This window comes from Solanum verrucosum, unplaced genomic scaffold (assembly GCF_900185275.1).
Source record: "Solanum verrucosum unplaced genomic scaffold, falcon-dt-bn FXZP01000261.1, whole genome shotgun sequence".
Classification (NCBI taxonomy): domain Eukaryota; kingdom Viridiplantae; phylum Streptophyta; class Magnoliopsida; order Solanales; family Solanaceae; genus Solanum; species Solanum verrucosum.
This window is the reverse complement of record NW_026019969.1, coordinates 11,876,495-11,903,345: the sequence shown is the minus strand read 5'-3', so window position 1 is coordinate 11,903,345 and position 26,851 is coordinate 11,876,495. Positions and strand designations below refer to the sequence as shown.

Here is a 26,851-nt window from a genome sequence, read left to right as displayed (position 1 = left end):
GAAAGATAAATTCAATAATTCCAGAAGAATCCAAAAATGAACATAAGTCCATGCTGAAGTCAAACCTTGGTGCCCATCACTAATACACTATAAATGTTCACAGAGCACACAACTAACAGCATTTGTGAGAAGCTTTCTTCAAGTCCACAGCTAAAATCACATCGCCAGGGGTACCCCCAAACACAAATCCAAGCAACAGATACAAATTAGCATTGCCTAAAATCAAAATTGAGAGGATTGTACAGCAATAACTTTGATCATCAGTAATGACCCCCCTACCTTTTTCAACCAACAAAAGAAACAGGAACTACCACTCACTTTACTGCAAGACCTATGAAGACAATAGTGCTTCAATTTTTGCTATTTGATCTTCTTCATTCTTCGGAGTAGGATTCTTGTTTGCCTCATCATAAAGATCGTGTTTCCACTTTTCAACCACCTTACTTGGATTAGGTCCTTGCCTTGAACTGAATCTGTCTCTCCCCCTGTGATCACTATTGCCATGGTACCTGTCTCTTGATGGAAATTTGCCCCTCCATGTTTCACCCCTGTTTGCATACCTCTCACCAGTAAATGGTCTCTCATATCTACCAGGATGGCGTGACATGTGGTCAGTTCTTTCATTCTTTCTTTCGCCATCTACTTCAGGGTGAGAAGGATTAGGCTTAACAAGCTCCATTGCAGCTTTCTCAACTTTCTCAGTATCCACTGGGATCTTTTCCTCCCTAAATGACCTTTTCTTCACAGGTGGTTTAGGATCTTCCTTTACTTCAAAGTACCTGTCATGGCGCCAAACATCATTTTGCCTGCCTGAAACTTTGCTCTTCTCATCATTCATCTGCTTATCATTTGTTGTGGCTCTGTTCGACGTCTCTTTTGCATCTTTCCACCATCCTCGCTCTTCAGGGGGAAACAAAAGATAGTAATTAAATCTTCAACACTAAATACACAGGTCATAATATGCAGGTAGGAAATACAATTTTCTTCTCCAGAAATGTTTAGCTGACTATGCTCTCAAGCATTTTCTACTTTTCAAAACTTAAGAGCATCATATGCTTATAGTAGAATAAGTATCTAACATACTTGCACCCAAAAGTGTAGCCTAACAATCAATGAAGTTGATGCGAACCTTGGAGACTGAGGTTTGAGTCCTCTTGCTTAAGGAATAACATGGTACCTACATGCTGGTGGGAGGTAGCAGGTGCCCGGTGTCATAGTTGAGGTGCACACAAGTTGGCCCATAAACCAGCATTAGCAAGGAAAAAAACTAGATAATGTACTAATAACAAGTTGGCCTGGGCACCAAGCAAAGAAAAGGAAGGTTCTCTCATTACAGACAGAAAGATTCCGATCACAGGTCAAGTCAAGTTAGAGGTCATACAATGGTCTAATCCTTGCTTTTGCTCCTCAGGAAAGAAAAATGGAAGGTTACTCATCAAAATGCAAGAATAATATGTGGAAACTCACCAGTTGCTGCCTTATGCCTGAAGCTTCGATCAACTTGCCCAGCACTACCACGCTCATCGTGCTGTTATAAGATATGCACAGGCAAGTCTAACATGGTTATATACATGGGTCTACTTGGAAGTCAACGGGCTGAACAAGAATCCCACAACATCAGCCACAATATAAGAAAAGCAGATTAACTTAAATCAATGCACTTGTCCGTGGAAAATCTATTCTCGTCTACTGAAATTCAAAATCTGAAATTTATTTATTCATTTTCTGACAATTAGAACCTAAATTTATTCAAATATCGAGCAACATTATTCTTTTTTAAAAATAAGTACATTGAAGCCCAGTAATAAGAAAGTACAGGGAGGAAAGGAATGAAGCAACATTATTCTTTAGATGTTCAAGTGTAGCAAACCAAAATATCTAGACAGTCAATTCAAATTGAAAATAGCTGCTCAAACTACAAATTTAATAGAATTTGTTTCATTTGTTCTTTTGCTGAGTTGAATTCCATTCCCATCCCTCTCCACTAATTAACAGTCATGTTATCCTAATTGTACACATGAATGAATAAAGGAACTATCATCAAGTATATTCGCATGCTTCAATAAAGTAGAAACAAACTCCTCCAAAGAGCCAGGTCATCAACATTCTACCACACCAGTAATCAAAAGCATAAGCTAACACAAACTGACACAAGAAGAAAATGAAGTTAGTATACACAACACAGAAACCTGAAAAAATGAGGTAGAACGAGGTACTACTGATGGATTTGTAGAGTGTTTGGATGATCGATGGCGAGATCCTTCATTGGGATCAGAAGAATCTTTGATCCCATCATCTTTAGCTGCTACGTTCTCAGATGGTTTCCTTGGAGTTCTTTCTGACTTCGAATCTTGCACTGACGGAGCATCAAGAGGCACAGCATCTTGCAGACGGCGATGGTGTTTTAAATCCCGTTCTGAATTGTTTCCACTATCTAAATTGTGTGTGGTAGGTGGCCTCTCAGTTTCTTGTCTACTGTGTTTCCTTGATCTCTTTGGACTAGAAAGAACAAACATGATACAGAATATTAGCACATCCACATCATTTACAAATTGAGTTATTCCAAATGAAGCTCAAGGTGTGCAATAAACAGAATTCCAATTTCTCAAGACACAATTTACTGTTTCCAGTTGTGAAGCAGTTGAAGACACAAATCTTTAACTCTCAAAACCAAAAATGGTTTCTTCTCTTACTCCAGTATTTTTCATATAAGAACCCATTCACTTATGTCAAAAAAGATTAAAATCTTGAAGACCAAATGGTTCTTTTTTCTCACCCCACTATTTTTCCTCCTCTCAGACTACTAGTAGTAAGTCCAACAGAAACCCCCCTTTCACGTAACTAATTTTCATTTTAACGCTGATAAACAAAAGAAAAAGAGAAAACTTCATAGACCCAGGAAATCCTAAAACTTCAAGATTACAAAGTCCCGCCAACTGTTTCTTTTACCTCAGCTCTTCTAATAATTAATTTTATTCTAACCCTAAATCATTCGAAAGATATTAAAATTCATCTCTATTTGCAAGTAGAGAGTTCCCAATTTTTCCAAGAAAATACATATAATGTAGAGAGAAATCGATTACCTGGGTTCTTGATCGAACCGAGAACGGTGACATTTCGAGTCGGAATCACGACCCTCTCGACGAGACGACATTAGGGTAAATCTTGAACAGAGACGATAACTTGGATAAAGCTGGGACTCATAAATGGTGATGACAGCCTACAATGGAAGTTTATGTAAAACCAGATATTCGGGTCGAGGATACAGTGAGGGCCCAATATTAATGGGCCTTAAGACTTGCGCAAAATATGCTCTTTCAATGTCACCATTTATTTTTCAGAAAATTGTATATAATAACAAATTATTAATTCAAATTAAATGTTATAAACATAGTTTGATTTAATTGTACCCCAAGTAAACTGTTGTTATTTTGCCTCTCTCCTGGTGAATCTCGCTCGCCACTCTTGTTCTCTCTCTCGCCTCTCTCGCTTTTTATACAAACGCAAATGTATAAATGTTTTTGTGTTTGTATAAAGCGAGAGAAAATTGTATTTATACATATATTTTCGTTCCCTCTCCAAGATCTCACTCGCCAGTCTTTGCCTCACCTCTATCGCATATACAAATAAAAATGTATAAATTATGTTTCTGTTTGTATAAAGCGAAAGAAAATTGTATATACACATGCAAATACATATATCTTCATCCTATGCACTTATAATTATACAATACAAATATTCTCCTGCCCATTTCTCTTTTGCCTTTCTCTTTTTCTCGCTTTATACAAACACAAATTATACAGTTGATTTTTTGTATATGTATACCGAAACAAAAACAGAAACAGATTATATGCAACTGCTTTCTTTTGTATATGTATAACGAAATATACATATTTATGTTTGCTATGGAGCGCAATTATGCAAACTATAGTTATAACATACAAATATGATTTTTGTGTTTGCTATATGTGAAAGTTGCTCTAGAGTAAATTTTAGGTTTAGCAAACATAAAAATCATATTTGTATGCTATAGTTATAGTTTGTATAATTGCGCTTCATAGCAAACTTTATGTTTGCTATGGCTATTAATCTGTATATTTCGGTATACATATACATAAAAAATATGTATTTGGGTTTATTTGTATATTTCGATATACAAATGGGTCCTGCATTTGTATATTTTGGTATACAAATAGGTCCTGCATTTGTATATTTCGATATACAAATGGGTCCTGCATTTGTATATTTCGGTATACAAATGGGATGGCAAAAAACATGGAATGTTTGCTGCGAATTACAAATAAAAGAAACTATGACTATAACATTTAATTTGAATTAATAGTTTGTTATTTCATACAATTTTCCTTTATAACCTCTTTAAGAAAATATTTGCAAAAATAAATTTATAACCAACATGAATCACGTAAAATTTTAACGATTCGTCGGAATTTAAAATTAATGGACAACTTTTTTTGGCATCAAGAATCGCCAAAATTTCCAGATAAATCTTGACTAATCGCCAGATTTTGCTTTAAAATTAGTCCAACAAATAACTCCAAATTTAATACGTGATCTTCTAATATTATCCCAACAATTTACAGTAGTTAGATTTAACATAAACCTTCAAACATCAACACTCATTTTGTCTTTTTCAATAAGATTTTTTAAAGCTAAACAAATACAATAATGGTGATAGGCAATGAATCTTTAACTCTCTACATTACATATTTTATTGCTTTTTAATTGTAATTGTGTGCCCATAATTTTAATTTATTAAAAGAAGGATAAGGGGGAGAAATTTTCTAGCGTGCGTCTAAAATTATTAAAGTTTGTTAACAAGGCCAAAAATTATACCGTCTTACAACTTACAAGAGGTTACTGAAAATAAGTTTCACTATTTTAAGGTATGCTAGATGGTTTTTTTTTTTTTAATACTATCTGGTCAAGATAATTATAATTAATTGTCTTATACTAAATGAGATTAGTAAGATACAAAATCAGACAAGCAACTTGATGCAACATACTTAGAACATATTGAAGTGAAATAATTCTTTATATTGTTAGTAGATACTTATTATTTATATAAAATCTTAAATAAAATGATGGTAGATGAACTTAAGTACTTGTTTACCAAGATGTTCTTTGAAAACCAAACTCAAAATCAATTATTTCAAAAACTATTTCCAAAATCAAATTCAAACACGGATAGTGGGAAGAAGAAAAAAAAACCAACCTATATGATATTAACCATATAAAAGTTTATCTGGTAGCATAACATGTCAATCTAAAGTATATTAACATAGGTAACCAATCAATTGAGTTACTATAGATAAAGTTAGAGCTCGTTGAACGGTTGAAGTAAAATCAACTCTTTGGTTTAAATCTGGTGCACCATTTTACTAGAAGATCTTCAATTTCTGCATCCATTCGAGTTCCAACGCCTCCCCAGACTAACATGTGACCAACATCTCCAAGTGATTCACCATTAACTTGGTGAACTGTCTTGAAGCCAATCCTTGTGTAGAATTTCACAAGCTGTTACAATCAAAGAGAAACGTCCAATTTGTTATCAGAATCGACTCTTCTACTTGAATTAGAAAGTAAAAATCAGTAGGTGTGAATGCTTCAGATAATGCAGTAGAAAAGCCTATTGTCTGGTGGATAAGAGCGCAATACATCATGTGTGAGTTTAGAGGGCATGTTACATATTTGAACTGTGTCTCAGACAAAAGGCTTTGGTAGCTAAGTGAAAAAGGGGAATAACTCTCATTTTCCTCTTGTTGAAGGTTGACGTAATGAATAAGGTTAAGGAGGTTACAAGAGTCAGAGTTCCAATTAACAATAATAAGAGAAAGAAAATTGGTAATTTTGCAATCCAAAAACAGGGTAAACAATTGGTGAATAACCTTTGTGTGGTAAAGCTCAGTATCATAAATGGCGAGCAATTCAGCTTTTGTACAACCAGAGTCATAACCATGCCTAATTGCGACTGCTCCAATAAACAATCCAATCCCAAATATTGATTTTTCCATCCCCAAAGTTTCTCTCTGAAGTCTGATTGAGTCTAAATGTAGAATTTTACCTTGAAACCAAACCCTTATCAAACCCTCAGCTTTTCCAAGGTCTCTTTGGGTTTTTAAGCTCTTTGCTGTGATTCTGAAAAAGGGTCCTAATGTTTTCAGCTGAAGATCAAGATTTTGGGATCTCGATGCTTCCATGATTTCTGACATGGTCGGAAAGCTATCCTCAGAATTTACACTGTTTGTTCTTATTTTTTGGTGACTCTGAGATGAACTACCGGAGAGTGAAATTTGAGAGATGAGGGATTTAGGATAAGAAATTTTCTGTTTTGTAGATGTTGGTGTTCTTGGATGAGGGTATTGAGTTGTGGAGTTTTTGATAGAAATTGGGCATTTTGTGCAAGGATATGAACTCATTGTTTTGAAAATTAGAGGATATGAAATTGTGGAATGCCTCACAAAGTACACATTTTTACTCTCTTTATTTCAACTTTGAACACTGCTATCTTTGCAGTTTATCGAACACATAATTGTTCATTCATATATCTAGCATGTGGACTCATGTCTTCCAAATAATCATAATACGATAAACTATAAATGAACTTTTACCAATCATATATGCATCATAAAAAAAATATATATATCCCAACTAATTGTTCATTTAATAAAAAACAATGAACACCTTCCGAAGCTGAACATCTTGTTCTAATACATACAATGATACAATATTATATAGATTATAGTATTATTTTTCGTCATTTCATAATAATTTTCCATCATTTCATAATTATGAGCACCAGCAATCTAAAGAATATAGTACAATTTTACAACAAGGTAGAGTTATTACACAAAAAGGTAGTTACAAATGATAAAAGGTCATTTGGACATGATAATTATTTAGTTTTTTCCCGGAATAATTTCACATAACAAAAAATTAAACAATATGATACGATAAAAATTAACAATCAAAACATTGTATTTAAAGTAACAATACACTAAGTAACAACCATCGAAACAAAGTTGGAAGTTAACCATTACACTTGTTGCAGCGTTTTACAATATACAATTACACAGTTATATACAAAGAATACATGGATAAAGAAATAGACCGCACCCTCCCCACACTGGATAAAGAAAAAATTATTACTGTATTATCTTCTGAATAAATAGATTTTCACTATGTTATGCCTTTCAAAAATTCTGGTTTGTTTTAACAAAGAATGCGTCAATTGGTACATATTTGCTAGCAGTTGGAGATGATTTCTGTTTCTTTTTCTGCCGACTGCTGCTTCCAGTATGGCCTCTCTGGGCAGCCCTAACAAAAAATTAGAAAATATAAGATGACACCACCAATACTGAGAAGCCAAAGGGAAAAAAAGAGAGGAAAAGAACTACTTGGTACAATGGCATTTAACTAGATGAGGAAATATATCCATGTATCATCAACACCATGAAGTAGAAGGTACCTCTGTTGTGGCAGAAAACTTCTGTGGTGGTTACCTGATTCTTCACCTTGCAGCTTTTCAGCAAGATGAAAATCAGAATGTTCTTGCCTTTCTTCAATGAAACTTGGAGGCATTTCAATGCCACAAATAGGGCATTTGTAGTCGTCCACCCAAAGAAATAATTGCTTCTGATCTGATACAGACCCTGCTTCATCATTCGTGCAGTTAACACCAATTTCCCATCTATCACAGCTGCTTGCCTCCAATTGTCCCATATAAGAATCGACCTTATCAGACTTTATTGTATGATCAGTATCGGTTGGTTCATGAACCTGAATACAATGACATGTTGACAATTAGAAAGCTCAGTATTTGAATCATTAAACTTTCTTTGGTCATATAGTTGCACTTTAGCTTTTTAGTGAGAAAAACATATACCTTAGGTTGAGGTTCACTACTTTGAGGTACAACAGTTTCATTCAATTCTTCATTAATGTTCCCTATTACATGGCAACTGTAAGTAGAATCTGATGCCTTGCTTTCCTTTGAAGAGTCACGCAGATCACAAGATGTCTCAGCGCAGTAGGTAGGACAACAATTCTCATCAACTGAGAAAGTATTATCACAAACATCTGAGACCAAGGGCCTGTAATCGCTTGTCCTTACTCCAGAAGCAGCTCCAGAAAGAATGAAATTAGAAAGAGTTTTTTGTGTAGGATCAAGTGGAATCCCATTCTTGTCTTCACTGAAATGAGACATTCGAAGTCCTGAAAGAAAATTCAACTGCTGAGTCAAAATGCCTCATGCTGGAAATTTGCAGTCAAATAACACAACATCAAAATAGGTATTGGCAACAGCTGAACATGTCATTTCCAGCTCAGGGAAGACAATAATATTAATGGTGTGGAATTCTGTTTTGGGCCTTTTGATGCCGCCAAAGCACATTCATAAATCCATAATTAACCAATGAATGAAATTAAAAGCTACAGAAACATGGTGGCAAGTGAGTGGGACAGCATCAAAACCTGATAGAAGCAAAATGATAGAAATTTAAAACCCCTCCACTGTTGTAAAAGAGGGCAAAATCAGTCCCCTCATATAAATCAAAATAAGACCTATAAAACAGCAAATCCAAATAGCCTAAGGAACTAATAAAATCTATGAATTGTTCTCTATATTTGCTTCTTCTTTTGCGCTGCCTGTTAATGTTAACCTTCTTCAGAGAAATTATAGGCTTTCGAATGTTTTATTCATTAGTAGCAGTAACCTCTCCTTCAATCCAATAGCAGCCTCAGAAAGATTAGGAGAAAATAAATTTTACAAACTTCAAGCTACACAATGCTACCAAATTTCAATTGATATCATGAATTTTTCAAACCAAATAAAAATATTAACACTTCAAATTCCAAGTCCCCCCTTTCACTCGCCATCTGCAGTAATTAAGCAGAAGGAAAGAAGATGACTCCCCTAAGATGTAAAAGCAGACCAATATTTTATCAACAGCTTATAATCTTTTTTTAAAAAAAAAAATTAAAAAAATTTGAAGTGTATTGTGGTATACAAATCATTACAGATACTTCACCAAATTTTTGGATGATTTCAGCCACATGTGAATTTAAATATTTTGAGGCACATTTTTTATGCTTTTCTCCACGAACACAATCATCATAATATTCCCACACAAAAAAAACAGTAACAGCTTATTTATAGCACTGAGCAATATAGAGAAGGGAAACCACACAAGACAACCATATTTTCTAAAAGGAACTGAACAATGTTAAAGTACCCACCCATGAGCCTCAAAGAAACAGGAAATTCGGCCTTAAGCAGCTTTGAAGCATGTTTCAAGATTTCCTCGCTTGAACTTATGTAACTTGGCAAAGTCACCGCTCGAGATCGAACCTGGAGACCTTGACTATATCAGCTAATTTTATATAGAAATAACCTAAATCTATGTAGTAAAAGTCACTAAAGCAAAATGTTGGAAGTACCTCAAAGGATGCAGTTTTCAGTTTTAGTGTCAATGTTCGCCCAAAAAGACCTTCCTTTTTCATATCAGCAGAAAGCATCTCTGATAGATCAACTGCAAGCCAAAGTTGACAAAATTAACTTGGTTTCAGAGTAAATTATTTCTGGGCTTCAAGCAGAAGGAAAATTTCTCCATACTCAAAATCTAAGGGGGGGAAGGGAGGACATATGCATTGGTCATGCAATCAGAAACCCTGGCAGTAACTAAAACCTTACCTAATTTTTGAAAAAGCAAAGCTTCATCTTCAGTGGCTGAAAATGTTCTTTCATTACTTATACTCTTTCTCGTCCTATATTGAGGAGTATCGGTTCCACCAAGTCCTAGACCGACGGAAAGGAAAAAGTCTGCAACAAAAAGGCAACTGATATGTTGTCAATATACAGAAGAATCCATCAATGGGAAAATTCAGGACACAAGCAGTGACCACATCAGTTGATCAAATTTGAAGAAGACCTCTCAAACACAACAGAACATCATATTATACAAGCTCAAATCGAGCTTGAACTTTCTAGGGTGTGTTCTTGTCAGATTAAGGGGAAATAAAAGAGATCGATTATATCATAAACAAACCTGCTGAAGAACGAGAAAACAGGCCACAAAGGAAACTACTCTTTTGCAGCATCTCCTCACAGGTTGCTATTCCAAAGACATCCTTTAAGATACGTTCAGTGACCTTACCAATGCCCCCAATCTGTACACAGTTTCCTGAATGTCAGATTATAGACCTACATCCTAAAATGTAAAAGCAAAAGTGAACTGCCCAATTTGAATGAAGATACTTCACAAACCAGAGAGCCTAAACATAACAGCTACTCTCCGTACCTTCCTTATTGGAAGTGAAGAAATAAATGTCACAACAGCACTTCGATCATTTGGCAAAACAAACTGGCCATTGGGTTTGTTGATATCTGAACAAACCTGTGAGACGGAATAAAGAAGCTATTATTCGAAAATCCACATCTTCATTTTGATACAAAAAAGTGTGAATAGCTGAATGTGCCTATTTAGTTGGGTTTCCAATCCATCTTCTATCATGAATTTCCAAAATTATGATGCAATCTTTCCCTAGTTTGGTGAGGCATACCTAGAAATGAGTTTGGATAATCCTCCTAGCTTCAATGCAGAAACTAATGCATCCTGTAGACGCCTCAAAAAAAAATCTATGTAGAAAGCGCATATGCATTTCATAAGAGGACAAAGAACTAAAAGAAATTATTTTCATTTTCAATACCTTAGCAAGTAAGCGGTTTGGTGCAACTCCCGCACTACACGTTAGACCTGTCTCAAGGTGTACACTTTCTCTAAGCTCTTCAGCTACCTTAAAGGAGTGGAACAACCAAAAAATGGAGGATCACAAGACACAAACAAAGTCAAAGGAAAGAAAAAACAAGGATAGATAAGATTGGGAGGAAATTCTGATGGAAAAGAATCTAATGTAGACTTACTTCTCCACTCGTAATGCCCCTCTCTTTGCAAACACTAGTAATATCTAGGTATGCCTCATCCAAGCTGGCAGCCAAAAAGTTCGGATCATATTTCTGAAAAACTATGAGAAGATGGATTAACAATCCAAATAATTAGGCACATATCAATCAAAAACTACCAAGTCCATAGAAGTACAGTATAAAACCTTTTCTTGTTAAGTTGCTGTAATGATTATATTTCTGAAAGTCTACAGGGACAAATAACAACTCCGGACATAGTTTACGTGCAATGAATCCAGGCATTGCAGCTCGAACACCAAATTTCCGGGCCTATAAAGCATAAGTACATGTTATTCAGAATAAGGGAAAAGGAAAATACATAGGAATCTGAAAGCTAAATTATAAATGAGCTAAACATGAATATCCACCAGCAACATTTGTGCAGAAAGCATCTCTGATTAATCGGAAAGTCAAACCTCATAGTTCGCTGTGGAAAGCATGGACATGCTGCCAACAGCCATTGGCCTGCCTTTCAATGAAGGATTACACAAGGTTTCAACAGCTGCATAAAAAGCATCCATATCCACATGTAGCCAGATCCTTGACAAATCACGTGTGGCTTCTAGCTCTAAAATCCTTTTGTCAGCAATCTGGAAAAGAAAAGGAAAGAAGCTAACTTGATATATAAAAGTTGATCAAAAGTTTGGTTATGCAGTTAAAGCCACCCTGAATCACAACAGAGAACCATAGGCAGATATAGCTTACGGCTACGGGTTTATATTAGATTTGAACCCATAATTTTAACAATACAAAGAATTCAATAGTAAAAATCTTAAAAGTTGAACCCATAACAATTTAAATCCTGGATCCACCTCTATTCCCACCCCAGTCCATCTCAGATCCCAACTGACCAGAAAACTAATTGAATTTGTTCTTCTGACAGTTGGAACTCATAATTGCACACTTAGTATATCCTCATATAGCAGCAGCCAACTGATCCTAGACTTTAAAAAAAAAATCCTTACACGCATCACAAATGAGCACAACGTTTTATTATCATAAATACTCAATCAAAAACACTCGGTCATCCACAAACACATCAATTCATGTATGCAGAGAACACGGATAGAAAGAAATAGGCACTTAGGTTCCTGACATGACACATTTGAAACATAACCATTTTCCTAATTGTCATTGAATAAAAGTACCTTCTGATGATGAGATATATCTTGTGCAGTGAGTTTGGAGTACTGAATACGCATGTTCTCGATTTTCTGCTTCGTATAAGCTTCCTTCTTTTCCTCATTCTCAAAATACTTGGACCCTTTACTCATTTCATACACTATCCTCTGTACTTTTTCCTTATCCACCCCCTCCATTCCTACAATTTCGATCATCAATCACTAAAATCTCATACAGAACAACAATTTAAACTTTGAGAAAAATTGATCCGAAACCAATTTAAACAAGCTAGGTCAACTAATCAACTCATTATACATTCAATCTATTGGGAACAATTTCATAATAAACTGATGATTTACACTTAAAACAGATGATTGAAGCAATTAATTGTAATAAAAACAATTGGAAATACCTAAATTTTCAAAAAAAAAAACACTAAAAAGTAAAAATTTACCTGCTTTGGCATTGGTAAAGACTGTGTGATAAGATTCCCATGGGCGAGAAGAAGAAGGATCTTCGCTCCCTACTGAAGTTTCGCTCTTCGCCATTGATTGATTTGCTTCCGCAAGAAGATGAAGTTTTCAACTAAAAGGGGAAAGACCGCGGCTTTTGATTTTGTCCCAATTTGATAAATATTTTACGCGCCACCTCTTTAGTTTTTGAAATCATACTTTGCACACTTAAGTTTTTGAGTTTCACGGAATTCTCCCCCGTACTTATTTCCCGGTAACAAAGGTCCAAAACTATGCTTAATGATTCATTTCTCGTCATTGCTTTAAACAAACAATTTTATCCCTCAAAATAATTTATAAAGACAATATGTATTCCACTTTGAATGCGATGAATAAACATTTTCCAAATATTTAGTGATTATTAATTATTGACGTATTAAAATCAGTATAAAAATAGACTGCACACACTCATGAAAAATCAATTAATTTAATAAATAAGTGATCAATAAATCCTCAATGTTTGATAGTAAAGATGTATTAGACAAAGTTGAATTGAAAAACAAGTCATACTCCAGGCTATCCATTTAATTTGTGTTATGAGTTAAAACTACACTTTATAAGGGATAATATAAGGGAAAAAGAATTGTTCAAAAGAAAAAAAAGGGACAAAACCCAAAGTCGTATTTTTTATGTTCATTTGTCAAAATCCACATGAATGCAAGTTAAGGCAAAATTTCCTGGCAGCTTACTATAAGCGGACTCAAAGGAACTTCCAAAGTGTTGTCACTCAAATACTTCCATTAGAATGGTAAAATACCAGATTTAATTTGTAATCTTAAAACTAAGATATGTTTATGTTTTACAATAGGTAAAGATGATCTGTTAGTGTATTTATATATAAATAGTGTATATAACTTAAATTCAAAGATTATTTATAAATAATTATAAAGAGGGAAAATGTATTAAACTATGTAGAAAATTAAAACAACACCTAAAATTGCATTAAAACCTGATGTTATTGTTATTTTTATGATGGTCAGACCAACTTGCATGCACCTCGTTTTACCCGACACATGCTACCTCCTACCATCGAATAACTTTTAAATTACTCCATTATTATGTTATTAGTGTAGAGTTTAAAGGAAAAATCTTTTTGGCTAGAAAATTTGGCCAGAATGATATTTTGTATATGTTATTTTACATTTTAAAACATTTTTACCCGTTTAACTTTAATACTTTTTAACTAAAAAATGGAAAAAAGATCAGTTTATTTTAAAATTAAAAAAATGTTATAGTTTTTTTAATTTTCTGGCCAAAATAGTAAAAGCTAGACAATGACATTTACTATCAAATTCAAGTTGAAGGTTAACCGTGTTTTCACATATAATTAATTTAATTATATGTCCAAGATGGACCGCATTCGCATGCATGTGGCACAAACAATGGACAAGTTTTGTTTATTTCCTTAATTTCCACAAGTAATTAAGAATCATTAACACAAATATATTACTCAAAAGAACCGGCGCAATACACCTAATCGTTTTGAATTGAAAAAAAATTGTCAGTCAATTACTCTAATATTTGAATTTGGCAGAAGAATTGAACGTCGTCTTGAAATTCTTTAATTCGTGTCAAACATAATATTGACTTGGAATCTTTACGTACTAATGATACAATTAGCTAGCTGTACTAAATAATTTTTACCAATTATTAATTTAATACGTACCAAACTTTGCAGGTTTTCCCTATAAATATGCATGCATTGATCATAGCTTAGTCCCACAACTCGAAATAATAATCCGTACATTTTTTTTAAAAAAATCGCATGTATACATTAGCATTGTTGTGATCGAAACAGTGAATTCTTCGCCATGGAAACTGTGAAGATGGAATTTTTTCTACCTTGGCTAGTGATTTATTTTCTTGTTTGTTATTCAGGTTTGTTATTAATCCTAGCCTATTTTATATAGTGAAACATTATTAAAAACCTTTTATATGAATATCAGCTCTCTCTTTTTTGTAGGGGTTGAAGTTTATGGTGAAGACTACGATTATAGTTTCACATCTGAGGTAAAACGCTTCCCCAGTACCCTATGCAATCTTTATATACTACTAATATTTTAATTATGAACCTGGAAGATTTGAATTCCAGATTTTCTATATACGATTACAAATTGCATACACTATGTTAGTGTAATTTAACGTGTTGTAATAATATTGACACCAAAAAAAATAAAATTGTTGTAATAGGTAGGTAACTCGCTTGATGGTGTTTTACAAATATTAATACAAAATTACCATGCATATGCTTCCAGTGTTTGGCAGATCCCCTTAGTGCTCAATACAATGGAGGAATAGTTGTGAATCCAAACTTCAATGAGGGACTCAATGGCTGGAGAAAATCTGGATTTGCAAATATGGCCACTAGGATGTCCAAGAATACAAATAACACTTTCATTGTGGCTACTAACAGAAATGGACCCCTTCATGGTCTTACCCAAAAATATTTCTTGAAAAAAGATACTTACTACGTCACTTCAGGTACTACGATTTAATTTTTTACTTACTCAATTAATTTTAACCCACCCAATTGACACTCGTATAATTTGCAGCTTGGGTGCAAGTGAGCCATGGAGATGGAATTATAGATGCTCATGTGGCTCTAGCATTCAGAGGACCATTTGGAATTCAACGTACTGGATGGGCTATTGCTCGTTCTGGCTGCTGGTCTATGCTAAAAGGTGGCTTAATACTAACTACTTCAGCTCATGTGGACTTATATCTTGAGGTAAGTTGTTTTACCTTTTATATTAAAATATAGACATAATACATAAATGTACTCTTTAACCGACCTCAGTTAACATCCTATGCCCCCAAACTTGTATAAATTGTTGAACAAGTTATGTATGATACATATTTCCTAGTTATACTAATTCCACTTTTGTTTTATTATTTTCACTTGTATCTATTTCTAGGTCAACAATACCGCTATTGAGTTATGGGCAGATAGCATATCAGTAAAACCTTTTTCCCAAGAGGAATGGAAATTTCATCAACATCAAAGTACAGAGAAGGTAAATGACTTGAGTAAAATTTTACATGTATGAGACCGTGCCAAATTGAAATTAAATGCTTGATCAACATATTTACTCTGGGTTGGATCTAGCTTAGAAGTCATGAATTCACATGAACTCAATAACTTTTGTCTAGATTCTGTATATAGAGAGAGGAAACCATAAGAGTAACAAATTTTTCAAAGTTGTATTTTGTACCTTTTCAATGGTTTGAGTTTGATGAGATGTCCACTCTTCTTGGCTAAATGATTGTACTGAAATACTGTCTATCCATATGTCAATTTCCGCATTATTGGTCTGGGAAAAGGAAAAAAGAAAAGCTGGAGAATAAGTAATTAACGATATTCATGTAATCAAGTTTATTATTGTATATTGAGTTATGGGCAGATAGTATATCAGTAAAACCATTTTCCCAAGAGGAATGGAAATTTCATCAACATCAAAGTACAGAGAAGGTAAATGACTAGAGTAGAATTTTACATGTACGAGACCGTGTTGAATTGAAATTAAATGCTCAATTAACACATTTACTCTGGGATGGACCTAGCTTAGAACTGATGAATTCACGTGAATTCAATAACTTTTGTCCAAACTTTGTATATGTAATAAAAAAATAGCTACTAATATGTTGCAGGTACGTAAAGCTAAAGTGAAAATCCAAGCAGTGGATTCTCAAGGCCAACCATTACCAAACGCAACGGTCTCCCTGGCACAACAAAGGAACAATTTCCCATTTGGCAATGCAATAAGCCAACATATCCTCAACAACAAAGCCTATCAAGATTGGTTTACATCACGATTCAAGTACACAGTTTTCGAGAATGAAATGAAATGGTATGCCAATGAGAAAATCCAGGGCAAACAGGACTACAACATGGCGGATGCCATGCTCAGTTTTGTCCAAAAACATAACATTCAAGTCCGTGGCCACAACATTTTCTGGAACAACCCCCAGAACATGCCCTCGTGGACGCGTTCTCTTTCACCAGCACAACTCTCTTCAGCTGCATCCAAAAGGATCAATTCGGTGATGAATCAATACCTAGGCCAACTTATTCACTGGGATGTTGTGAACGAAAACGTCCACTTTTCGTTTTTAGAGAATATACTCGGAAAAAATGCGTCTGCTATTTATTACAAGAAGGCTAATGAAATCGATAGCAAGGCAATTCCATTCTTGAATGATTTCAATACAATTGAACATGAGTTTGATGGAACTTCAAATCCAGCAAAGTACTTGGAAAAAATTCGAGATCTTCGATCCCACGGTTATAATGGGCCGTTGGGAATTGGGGTGCAGGGGCATTTTGTCAAACCAAATTTACCTTATATAAGATCTTCTCTTGATATGCTTGCTTCAGCTGGATTGCCAATTTGGATCACTGAGTTAGATGTTGCAAACACCACCAATCAGGTAATCTTCAAGTCTTTTACATAAATAGCGGATTAAATTCACTATTTACTTTTCCAAGCTGATATACATATATTATATACTGATTATACATATATCTAATTTAAGTTATTTCAACATAATAATAATAATAATTCAGTAACTATACGTGAAATTAATTAACCTGGCGAACTTTCAAATTGGACAGGAGGTATATTTGGAAGAGATCATAAGGGAGGTTCATGCACATCCAGGAGTGAAAGGAATAATGATATGGGCACCATGGGGTCCTAAAGGGTGTTACAGAATGTGTTTGACTGATAACAATTTCAAGAATTTGCCTACTGGAGATATTGTTGACAAGATTATTAAAGAATGGAGTCATCAAGGTTTTTCTGGTACTACTAATGAAAATGGCATTTTTGAAACTTCACTTTTTCATGGAGAATATCAAGTTGAAATCAATCATCATGAAAAACAAACATATGCCTCCATGGCTCAGAAAGTTAAGGTGGCAGCACAAAAGGATGGAACAAGGGAAAATTCACATTACACAATTTTTGTTTGACACTAATTCTGATTAATTACTCCTAATTATGTATTGCATAATTATAATTAGGAATTAAATTTGATCAAATATGTTCTTTATATATCCGTGTAGCTCTAAATATACTGTTATTAGTCTCTAGTTTATTTTTGTTAAATTTTATTTCAAATAAGGATTTTTTGGCCCAATTAAATAATAATAGAAGTATGATTGAAACAAATTGTTAATCAAGGACAAATCAGAAAAGAAACATATATTGGAATCTAGAAACACTTGCTAGGCAAAGAAGAATGAATTAGAAAAAAATGAAAAGAAGCTAGCGACCCTAGATTTTTTATTTTGATTTTTTGTTGGAAAAATTGATTCGATGAAGTTTGGATTGAAGTTAAAGATGTGTTTTGGACATAGTTTTTTAGTACATATTTAACATTTTTAAAAACATAATTTATATTTTATACCAATAAATTCTAAAACCTATTAAGAATACTTAATTGTACCAAATAAACATACTTGATAATCCCAAATTATGCAGAACCTTTATGGGTAACGTTCATTATCATTATCACAAATTATAATCATGTACAAATAAGCTTGACACAAAATTATTATTCATATAATTAATGAACTTGACAATATACTATCCTAAAATTATAACATGATTTTAATAACAACAATTCAATAAATTACAATAATTTACAAAGATTCATCAATGAAAACAAATAAATAACAACAATTATAGTAACTAAAATTGGGATAAATTTTAAAATAGACCAAAACTTATATCGTGAGCCAAAAAGAGGTCTGATTTGGAATTTAAATTTAAAAAAATAAAATTATGGCCAAGGTTGTGGAACTAAATATAGATATGCCTTAAACAAGCCATTCCATTTATTGTTTCGATTTAGAAAAATATTTAAGGTTCTCCATTTCCTCAAGAGTTGGAGTCACGATAATATATAGTAATTGGTCAAAAGTAAAAAACATACATGTATACAAAAACTAATTTTAGAATATACCTTAATAGGAATTGAAAATCTTTGACTTTGAATCTCCAAAAAAAAGAAATATAATTGATTTTCATTCCCAATCAATTAAATTTAAGCCTAATAAACTAATTCGAAAATATGCCTCAGTAAGAATTGAAAATCTTTGATTTAGAATTTCCAAAAAAGGAAATATAATTGATTTTCATTCTTAATAAATTTAAACCTTGTAAACTTTTTACACTATAAATAGTACTGATGTTGAACACTTCATGCATATCATTACTTGCATTTTAACACCATCTCAAGGTAAATGTAATTTATTGGTAATTCTTAGTTCCCAAGGAGAGGAGCAGTTCAAGGAATTTATTTACTCAACTGATGTTTACATCAAAATTTCCCTATCATTTTTTGTGATTTATATAATTGTTAGACTTAGATATTAAATTACACTATTTTTCTCCTCATAGTAATTATCTATTTGTAAATGCAGATTATTTGCTATGGATATCATGAAAAGAGAAGTTCTAGTTGTAGTGTCATATTACTTACTACTTGCTTCAACAGGTTTTGTATCTCTTTTTTTTCATTAAAGTGTGTTTGGTATGAAGAAAAATAGTTTATGAAAAATATTTTCTAATTTTTATACATTTGTTTGGTCAAAGCAAATTCCTTCAAAATAAAAAAATTGAGATATGTTAATTTATGACTCTATTGTTATATATTTGACAGGGTTTGAAGTTTATGCGAGCGATTATGACTACAGTTATACAGCCGAGGTATATTTTTTTTATTTTTTTTTTGCTTTAAATCATTTACAAGAATAAAAAATTTATTTAATATTTTGTCTTGTTGATTAGCTAATTAATTACTCTATCATTTGTCATGGTTATGTTTGTAGTGTTTGGAAAGACCTCTTAAACCTCAATATAATGGAGGGATAGTGGTAAATCCAGAATTTAATGATGGATTAACTGGATGGACCCTTTTCGGGGATGCTAAAATTGAACACAACGTTGCAAATGATGGAAATAAATTCATTGTCGCCTCAAAGAGAAAAGGACCATATCATGGTTTCTCACAAGAGTTTCAATTGGAAAAAGATAAGTTCTATGTGATTTCTGGTACTAACTTCAACAATTATAACGTGAATTATATATTCGTCTGATTATTTTTTGCTTAAGCATTGATGAATGACTATTGAGATATATTTAATCTCTAGGATGGCTACAAGTGAATCATGGTGATGATGCCAATGTAGCAGTCATATTCAAGACACAAAGTGGTTTTCAACATGCTGCTTGGGGGATTGCTAAATCTGGTTGTTGGTCTATGTTTAAGGGTGGCTTAGTTGTTAATGCTTCTGGTCCTGCTCAACTCTATTTTGAGGTAAAAAAATACTAATTAGTTACCAATTATCATTAATCATATAGAGATTAATATATAATACTTAATAAACTTGATTACATGAATATCGTTAATTACTTATTCTCGATTTTTTCTTTTTTTTCTTTTTCCCAGACCAATAATGCGGATATTGACATATGGGTAGACAGTATTTCAGTACAATCATTTAGCCAAGAAGAGTGGACGTCTCATCAAACTCAAACCATTGAAAAGGTACAAAATAGAACTTTGAAAAATTTGTTACTCTATGGTCTCCTCTCTCTCGCTATTTATATATATATATATATATATATGTTCGATTTCATTTCTTGTAATATTATGTAGGTACGCAAAAGTAAAGTCGCAATCCAAGTGGTTGACTCACAAGGCAAGCCTTTACCTAATGCGACAATCTCTTTGTTTCAAGGAAGAGCCAATTTCCCATTTGGTGTTGCAATCAACAAAAACATTCTTAATAACAATGCTTACCAAAATTGGTTCTTCTCGAGATTCAAGTACACAGTATTTGAAGATGAAATGAAATGGTACAGTACTGAAAATTCTCAAGGCAAAGTAGACTACTCAACTTCTGATGCAATGGTCAATTTATGCAAGAGTAAAGGTGTTAGTATCCGAGGCCAAAATGTTCTTTGGGACGACCAAAAATATCAGCCAAATTGGGTCCCTGCATTGTCTCCACAACAACTCTCTGTTGCTGCTGGAAAAAGGGTTGCATCAGTTGTTACGAAATATAGAGGCCAACTTCTTCATTGGGATGTTATGAATGAAAATCTTCACTTCAAATTCTTCGAGAGTAAACTTGGTGCAAATGCATCTGCTACTTTCTATCGTCTGGCTTCACAATTTGATAATAAAACACCTCTGTTTTTAAACGAATATAATACAATAGAAGTGCCAAGTGACGGACAATCATCACCAGCTAATTATCTTAATATGATTAAACAACTTAGAACAGGAGGGTACGCAGGTCCTCTTGGAATTGGATTAGAAGGACATTTTGGTGCTCCGACCATAGCTTATATTAGGGCCGGACTCGATACACTTGCTTCTACAAAATTGCCCATGTGGATCACTGAGTTGGATGTTAGACCAGAGCAAAATCAGGTAAATTAAATGAATACGATATATTTCCCATAATTGTTGTAACATTTTTTCTTTCTTTTGGCAGGCACAAGTGTTAGATCAAGTTATAAAGGAGATAGTTGGACACCCAGCTGTTCAAGGGTTAATAATTTGGTCAGCATGGAAACCAACTGGATGTTTCAGAATGTGTTTAACTGATAACAATTTCAAAAATCTACCGACGGGAGATGTTGTGGACAAAGCTCGTGCGACATTATCACATGAGGGTTTGATTGGGACTACAACTACTGAGGGTTATTTCGAGACTTCACTATTTCATGGGGATTATAAAGCCATTGTTACTCATCCTTCCATGGCGGATTCGTCCTTTCACCACAATTTGACAGTTACGCCCACAGCTGAAAGCGATGAAAAATTATCATTGAGTTACAAATTTACCGCTGCATAAGACTATTATAGGCCATAGAGATTATATGTATAGTAAATCTATAAATAATGTTATGATAGAATACAAAAGTTGAATGAAAGAACGACTCTTTTTCTATTATTATCAACATGTTAACGCAAACATATTTTGTGATGCCCTTTCAAAATATTTTCTAAAATAAGTACTTCATTTATAAGTTATGTATAGCTCTAATGAAAAAAGTTTGTTTAGGTAATTAGATAAGTATGTATCGGGAGTTTCCTTCCCCTTCTTGTGGTATCAATAAAAAGTAAAAATTAACTTTAAAAAATAAATAAATATAATAAAATTAATTAAATAAATAATTTTATGTAAGAGTTTGGTCAGTTTGGTATATATTGACCATTGTTTAGCCTATCTCGAGTCGGTCCATATAAGTGCAAGTAAAAATTAATATATATCAAATTCACTTATTTTTTAACTCGAATTATTTTGACTTATCTAAATTTAATTCAACTCTTTTATTTGATTTATTCTTCAAACTCTCAATACTAAACACTTCAGGTAATTGAGGTTAGTTATATATATGTTACTCTTTCATTAAAAGTATAAATAATTTTTTTAATAAATTGTGATGGCTAGCTAGTTGCCCTAATTCAACTTGTTTAATCATTTTCACTTATTTTTATTTATACAGTATAGGCCAACAATACATCTAGCCAATAGCCATTGAGTTATGGGCATACAACATATCAGTAAAACCATTTTCTCAAGAGGCTAAAAGTGACAATTTCATCAAATATCAAAGCACTAAAAAGGTAAATAAATAGAAATATATATCTCTTTGATACAAGATCCTGATCTATTCCTAAATAAAATAATTGGCTTAAAATTACATCACGATTCAAGAACGAAATGAAATTGTATGATCGACGAGCATTAAGCCCAAAATAACTTTTTAAAATTTTTAGTGTTCGAATTAAAAAAAAAGCTTTTAAATATTTATTTTAAATTAAAAAGACAAAAATTATTCAATAGTCAAAAGTTGTAAGTCTATCCAAATGGGCTCTGAACCTCTGAGTCATAAGCTATAACGTCATTCAAAATTTTAAATAGGCTTTTAGTACTAGAGTGATATGTGGCCAATATAAATAAAAAATATATATGAATTAAAGTAGCAAATATGTATAGATATTTTATAGAATAAGGTATTTGGAACAATTTATTATGTAGCAAAAATATATTTTGGCAATGATATTCAAAATTTAAGAGGTGATCTCGCCTGATAAAAAGTAAAATCATTCTAAAAAAATATATAGTATTTCGCATTTGCTAAGAAATTTAAATTCACCTTATGAAACATTTGAATAGTTTAAAAATTTAGTTACCAGAAATAAAATATTCAAACGTAACATCTTATCCAATTAATTCCCTAATCCTCCTCATATCTAATTGATTCCTTTATCTATTATCTAATCAATTCCCTAATATTTAGTGATTTCCATACAAGTAACTAATTTAAAATATATTTTTATAGAATTAGTACTAGTACACGTGCGGCCGATATAAATAAATTTAAATATTTAATCATAACAAATTTTATGAATTAAAGTAGCAAATATGTTTAGATATTTTATAGAATAAGGTATTTGGAATAATTCATTATGTAGCAAAAATATATTTAACAATGATTTTGAATTTCATAAATAATATTACCTACTTAAGAAGAAAACCATTCTTAACAAATATAATATATTTCGTAATTGCTAAAAAATTCAGTTTAGCATATCAAACATTTGAATATATTATTTTTAATTTAATTACCAGGAAACTAAACAAAATAGTCAAACTCAGTCTCTTATCTAATTAAATTCCTATTCTTCCTCCTATCGATCGAGTCAATTCCCCATTCTCTTACATCTAATCAATTCCCTAATCCTTGTTTGATTTGCCTAAAATATTTTCCGTTTTTGTCATTCAAAATCAATTTTAAGCCTAGTTTTACACTATAAATAGTGTTGATGTTGAGCATTTCAAAAATATCATTACTTACATTTTAACAATGTAAGTTAAAATGATTCTTAGTTCTCTAGATTATTTTCTTTGTTTGGAGGGGAGTGGTAGAGGAATTTTTTTTATTCAACTGATGTTTATATCAAAACTTTTCTAATGATTTTTTAATCATTATATTTGATTAAATTGTTAGATTTAGCATAGATTTGAAACGGAATGTTTGTAATACTTCGTAAAATCTTAGTTTGAAAAGTCGTTTTTTCTTTCTTGCAATCTTACATATACTAAATTTCGTATTATAGATTTCTTTTATTTTTTTCATAATATATATAACAGAATTATATAGTAATTGTGTATTTGAAAATGCAGATTATTTTTCCATGGACACCATGAAACAAGAGTGTGTAGTTCTTGTGTTATGTTGTTTGCTGCTCATCTCGATAGGTTTGTATAATAACTTTTAGAAAAAAATATCTTTTTTTCATATATGATTGATTAAATATTTTGAATTTTTTTTCTAGAAAAATAAGTTTGTATTATCTTATGACTTTATTTTTATATGTTTGACAGGTTTAGAAGTCCATGCGCTAGATTATGACTATAGTTTCTCAGCCGAGGCATAATTTCTTACTTTTTAACTTTTTTTTTTCTCTTGTTGCTTAGCTTATTAATTACTAATCATTTTTCATTGTTCTTAATTTGTATTTCAGTGTTTGAAAAATCCTCTTAAACCTCAATATAATGGAGGGATCGTGACAAATCCAGAATTTAATGATGGATTAAATGGATGGGCCGTTTTGGGAGTCGCTAAAATTGAGAACAATGTTTCAAGCGATGGAAATAAATTCATCGTTGCCTCAGAGAGGAAAGGACCGTATCATGGTTTTTCACAAGAGTTTCAATTGGACAAAGACAAGTTCTACGTAGTTTCTGGTACAACTCTCCACTTATATATCCGTGAATTATTTTTAGTTTAACGACGATTTAGATTAATTTTTCTAATATATTAGTATGTTTAATTTTAAGGATGGGTACAAGTGAACCATGGTGATGATGCCACTATAGCAGTGATATTCAAGACACAAGGTGGTTTTCAACATGCTGCTTGGGCTAATGCTAAATCTGGTTGTTGGTCTATGTTCAAGGGTGGCTTAGTTGTCAATGCTTCTGGTCCTGCTCAACTTTATTTTGAGGTGATGAAATTTATTGCCCTCATTCATCAAATCTATTTGACTAGTTACCATTTTTTTTTATTGTTTAGTGTTTATCATATAGAGATTTACATATGAATAACATAATCATAATCTTTTCAAGCTTTTTCCTTTTCTCAGACCAATAATACAGCAGTTGACATATGGATAGACAATATTTCAGTACAACCATTTAGCCAAGAAGAGTGGACGTCCCATCAAACTCAAACCATTGAAAAGGTACAAAATAGAATGTACCAATTAATTTGAATAATTGGTCTTCTTTTCTCTATATATATGTTCGATTTCATTCTTGTAATATTATGTAGGTACGAAAAAGCAAAGTGGTAATCCAAGTGGTGGACTCGCAAGGCAAGCCTTTACCTAATGCGACAATCTCTTTGATACAAGGAAGAGCCAATTTCCCATTTGGTTGTGCAATGAACAAAAACATTCTTAATAACAATGCTTATCAAAATTGGTTCTTCTCGAGATTCAAGTACACAGTATTTGAGGATGAAATGAAATGGTATAGTACTGAAAATTCTCAAGGCAAAGTAGACTACTCAACTTCTGATGCAATGGTCAATTTATGCAAGAGCAAAGGTGTCAGCATCCGAGGGCATAATATACTTTGGGATGACCCAAAATTTCAGCCAAATTGGGTCCCTTCACTATCCCCACAACAACTCTCTGTTGCTGCTGGAAGAAGAGTTGGTTCAGTCGTGGCGAAATATAGAGGCCAAGTTATTCATTGGGATGTTGTGAATGAAAATCTTCACTTCAATTTCTTGGAGAGTAAACTTGGTGCAAGTGCATCTGCTACCTTTTTTCGTTTGGCTGCACAATTTGATAATAGAACACCTCTGTTCTTGAATGAGTTTAATACGATAGAAGATCAACGCGATGGAGCTTCATCACCAGCCAATTATCTTAATAAGATTAGACAAATAAGAGCAGGAGGGTATAGAGGTTCTCTTGGAATTGGATTGGAAGGACATTTTGTTACTCCTAACCAGGCTTATATTAGGTCCGCAATCGATACACTTGCTTCTGCAAAATTACCCATTTGGATCACTGAGTTGGATGTCCAAAGCAGTCCAAATCAGGTACTCATATTCTATATATCATATAAAGTTAAATCGAATCAAAGATCTTAGTCATAATTATTCTAACATCTTATTTTTTTGACACTGAAGGCGCAATTCTTGGATCAAATTATAAAGGAGGTAGTTGGACACCCAGCTGTTCAAGGGTTACTAATTTGGTCAGCATGGACACCAAATGGATGTTATAAAATGTGTTTGACTGATAACAACTTCAAAAATCTAGCGACTGGAGATGTTGTTGACAAAATTCGTGTGTCATTAACACATGAGGATTTGGTTGGGACTACAAATGCTGAGGGTTATTTCGAGACTTCACTTTTCCATGGAGATTACAAAGCTATTGTTACTCATCCTACGATGATAGTTTCGTCCTTTCACCATAATTTGACAGTGATGCCTACTACATCTGAAAGTAGCAGTGAAAGAGTGTTCAGTTACAAATTCATGGCTGCTTGAGTCAAACATGTGATAGGGATTATGTAGTAATCTACTCGTATTTTTATTTTATTTTTTGTGTTGCATTTCAGTGTTTTTTTATCATTAATGAAAGTCAGGTTGGACGAACGAATTACTTGTTTTCTATTACTACTATCAACATACTTTCTACATTATTTTTTAGTTGTCCTGTTGCGCTAAATATACAAAAACTATAGGGAAAGTATTACAACTTGCAACCTTCTCCATATCAAATCTAATGAAAAATACATCTTAAAATGTTGGTCAAAATTTATATTGTTTGACTCTCAAAATTGAAAACTTTAATTAACAAAAAAGTTAGTATCGCAACAACAAATTCGACCAAATAGTCTAGGGAGGTAATAGGTCCTCATGAAAGTTTTGTATCGCAACAACAAATTCGACCAAAGTTGGGATATTTTTCAGACCCTTATCCCTATACTTTACTTAATCAAACTTCACCACTAGGGGTGTCAAATGGGCGGGTTGGGTTGAAATTGAAGATATTAAAATGAATTGAAATAGAAATCGGGTTGGGTCTTAACTCGCCCAAGTTTACTTTGGGTTCAAATGGGCTTAAAAACGGGTTGGGTCTTGAACCCGCCCAATTTGACCCGATTAATCTCAATAATTTTAACATA

General features: G+C 32.9%; 6 protein-coding genes across 7 annotated transcripts; 3 read left to right on the top strand and 3 right to left on the bottom strand.

The window, feature by feature from the left end:
• Window positions 1–174: 174 nt before the first annotated feature.
• On the bottom strand, window positions 175–3,205 carry LOC125815881 (uncharacterized). 2 transcript variants are annotated; one of them, XM_049495446.1, is made up of 4 exons: window positions 3,084–3,205; window positions 2,190–2,499; window positions 1,468–1,528; window positions 175–900 (listed from the first exon to the last, which is right to left on the bottom strand). In XM_049495446.1, exons 1-4 carry the CDS (start codon window positions 3,152–3,154, stop codon window positions 332–334), a joined length of 1,011 nt encoding a protein of 336 aa, XP_049351403.1. In that variant the 5' UTR covers window positions 3,155–3,205; the 3' UTR covers window positions 175–331. The 2 variants fall into 2 exon arrangements, with proteins under 2 accessions (XP_049351403.1, XP_049351404.1); XM_049495447.1 differs by having other exon boundaries at window positions 2,220–2,499; window positions 3,084–3,204.
• A 2,133-nt stretch (window positions 3,206–5,338) lies between these two features.
• LOC125815785 (uncharacterized) lies at window positions 5,339–6,437 on the bottom strand. Its single transcript, XM_049495337.1, has 2 exons — window positions 5,907–6,437; window positions 5,339–5,535 (listed from the first exon to the last, which is right to left on the bottom strand). Exons 1-2 carry the CDS (start codon window positions 6,435–6,437, stop codon window positions 5,365–5,367), a joined length of 702 nt encoding a protein of 233 aa, XP_049351294.1. The 3' UTR covers window positions 5,339–5,364.
• A 564-nt stretch (window positions 6,438–7,001) lies between these two features.
• LOC125816358 (DNA polymerase kappa) lies at window positions 7,002–12,744 on the bottom strand. The gene is made up of 14 exons (XM_049495954.1): window positions 12,555–12,744; window positions 12,127–12,299; window positions 11,395–11,568; window positions 11,125–11,248; window positions 10,940–11,040; window positions 10,726–10,812; window positions 10,317–10,412; window positions 10,065–10,185; window positions 9,710–9,838; window positions 9,457–9,548; window positions 9,256–9,367; window positions 7,904–8,232; window positions 7,487–7,797; window positions 7,002–7,335 (listed from the first exon to the last, which is right to left on the bottom strand). Exons 1-14 carry the CDS (start codon window positions 12,646–12,648, stop codon window positions 7,212–7,214), a joined length of 2,067 nt encoding a protein of 688 aa, XP_049351911.1. The 5' UTR covers window positions 12,649–12,744; the 3' UTR covers window positions 7,002–7,211.
• A 3,708-nt stretch (window positions 12,745–16,452) lies between these two features.
• On the top strand, window positions 16,453–17,584 carry LOC125816306 (endo-1,4-beta-xylanase 5-like). The gene is made up of 2 exons (XM_049495893.1): window positions 16,453–17,040; window positions 17,225–17,584. The coding sequence occupies exons 1-2, from the start codon at window positions 16,453–16,455 to the stop codon at window positions 17,582–17,584; spliced, it is 948 nt and encodes a 315-aa protein (XP_049351850.1).
• Window positions 17,585–19,049: 1,465 nt separating this feature from the next.
• Window positions 19,050–21,484, top strand: LOC125815054 (endo-1,4-beta-xylanase 5-like). Its single transcript, XM_049494455.1, has 7 exons — window positions 19,050–19,113; window positions 19,279–19,325; window positions 19,448–19,670; window positions 19,769–19,935; window positions 20,068–20,166; window positions 20,278–21,057; window positions 21,122–21,484. Exons 1-7 carry the CDS (start codon window positions 19,050–19,052, stop codon window positions 21,482–21,484), a joined length of 1,743 nt encoding a protein of 580 aa, XP_049350412.1.
• A 2,360-nt stretch (window positions 21,485–23,844) lies between these two features.
• On the top strand, window positions 23,845–26,210 carry LOC125815052 (endo-1,4-beta-xylanase 5-like). The gene is made up of 7 exons (XM_049494454.1): window positions 23,845–23,899; window positions 24,026–24,072; window positions 24,166–24,388; window positions 24,482–24,648; window positions 24,787–24,885; window positions 24,975–25,754; window positions 25,845–26,210. Exons 1-7 carry the CDS (start codon window positions 23,845–23,847, stop codon window positions 26,208–26,210), a joined length of 1,737 nt encoding a protein of 578 aa, XP_049350411.1.
• Window positions 26,211–26,851: the final 641 nt, after the last annotated feature.

Excerpts from the sequence above, each read along its gene's own strand:
- LOC125815052 (XM_049494454.1), top strand. The coding sequence starts at position 23,845 with ATGAAACAAGAGTGTGTAGTTCTTGTGTTATGTTGTTTGCTGCTCATC. Across the intron at positions 24,389-24,481 it reads CAAGTTCTACGTAGTTTCTG|GATGGGTACAAGTGAACCAT; the intron begins GTACAACTCTCC and ends TTTAATTTTAAG. Across the intron at positions 24,649-24,786 it reads CTGCTCAACTTTATTTTGAG|ACCAATAATACAGCAGTTGA; the intron begins GTGATGAAATTT and ends TCCTTTTCTCAG.
- LOC125815881 (XM_049495446.1), bottom strand. The coding sequence starts at position 3,154 with ATGTCGTCTCGTCGAGAGGGTCGTGATTCCGACTCGAAATGTCACCGT. Across the intron at positions 2,500-3,083 it reads CGGTTCGATCAAGAACCCAG|TCCAAAGAGATCAAGGAAAC; the intron begins GTAATCGATTTC and ends TGTTCTTTCTAG. Across the intron at positions 1,529-2,189 it reads GTTCTACCTCATTTTTTCAG|CACGATGAGCGTGGTAGTGC; the intron begins GTTTCTGTGTTG and ends ATCTTATAACAG.
- LOC125815785 (XM_049495337.1), bottom strand. The coding sequence starts at position 6,437 with ATGAGTTCATATCCTTGCACAAAATGCCCAATTTCTATCAAAAACTCC. Across the intron at positions 5,536-5,906 it reads CTGAGCTTTACCACACAAAG|CTTGTGAAATTCTACACAAG; the intron begins GTTATTCACCAA and ends TGATTGTAACAG.
- LOC125816358 (XM_049495954.1), bottom strand. The coding sequence starts at position 12,648 with ATGGCGAAGAGCGAAACTTCAGTAGGGAGCGAAGATCCTTCTTCTTCT. Across the intron at positions 11,041-11,124 it reads CAGCAACTTAACAAGAAAAG|TTTTTCAGAAATATGATCCG; the intron begins GTTTTATACTGT and ends ATCTTCTCATAG. Across the intron at positions 10,813-10,939 it reads GGGGCATTACGAGTGGAGAA|GTAGCTGAAGAGCTTAGAGA; the intron begins GTAAGTCTACAT and ends CACTCCTTTAAG.
- LOC125815054 (XM_049494455.1), top strand. The coding sequence starts at position 19,050 with ATGGATATCATGAAAAGAGAAGTTCTAGTTGTAGTGTCATATTACTTA. Across the intron at positions 19,114-19,278 it reads CTTACTACTTGCTTCAACAG|GGTTTGAAGTTTATGCGAGC; the intron begins GTTTTGTATCTC and ends TATATTTGACAG. Across the intron at positions 19,326-19,447 it reads ACTACAGTTATACAGCCGAG|TGTTTGGAAAGACCTCTTAA; the intron begins GTATATTTTTTT and ends TTATGTTTGTAG.
- LOC125816306 (XM_049495893.1), top strand. The coding sequence starts at position 16,453 with ATGAAATGGTATGCCAATGAGAAAATCCAGGGCAAACAGGACTACAAC. Across the intron at positions 17,041-17,224 it reads TTGCAAACACCACCAATCAG|GAGGTATATTTGGAAGAGAT; the intron begins GTAATCTTCAAG and ends CAAATTGGACAG.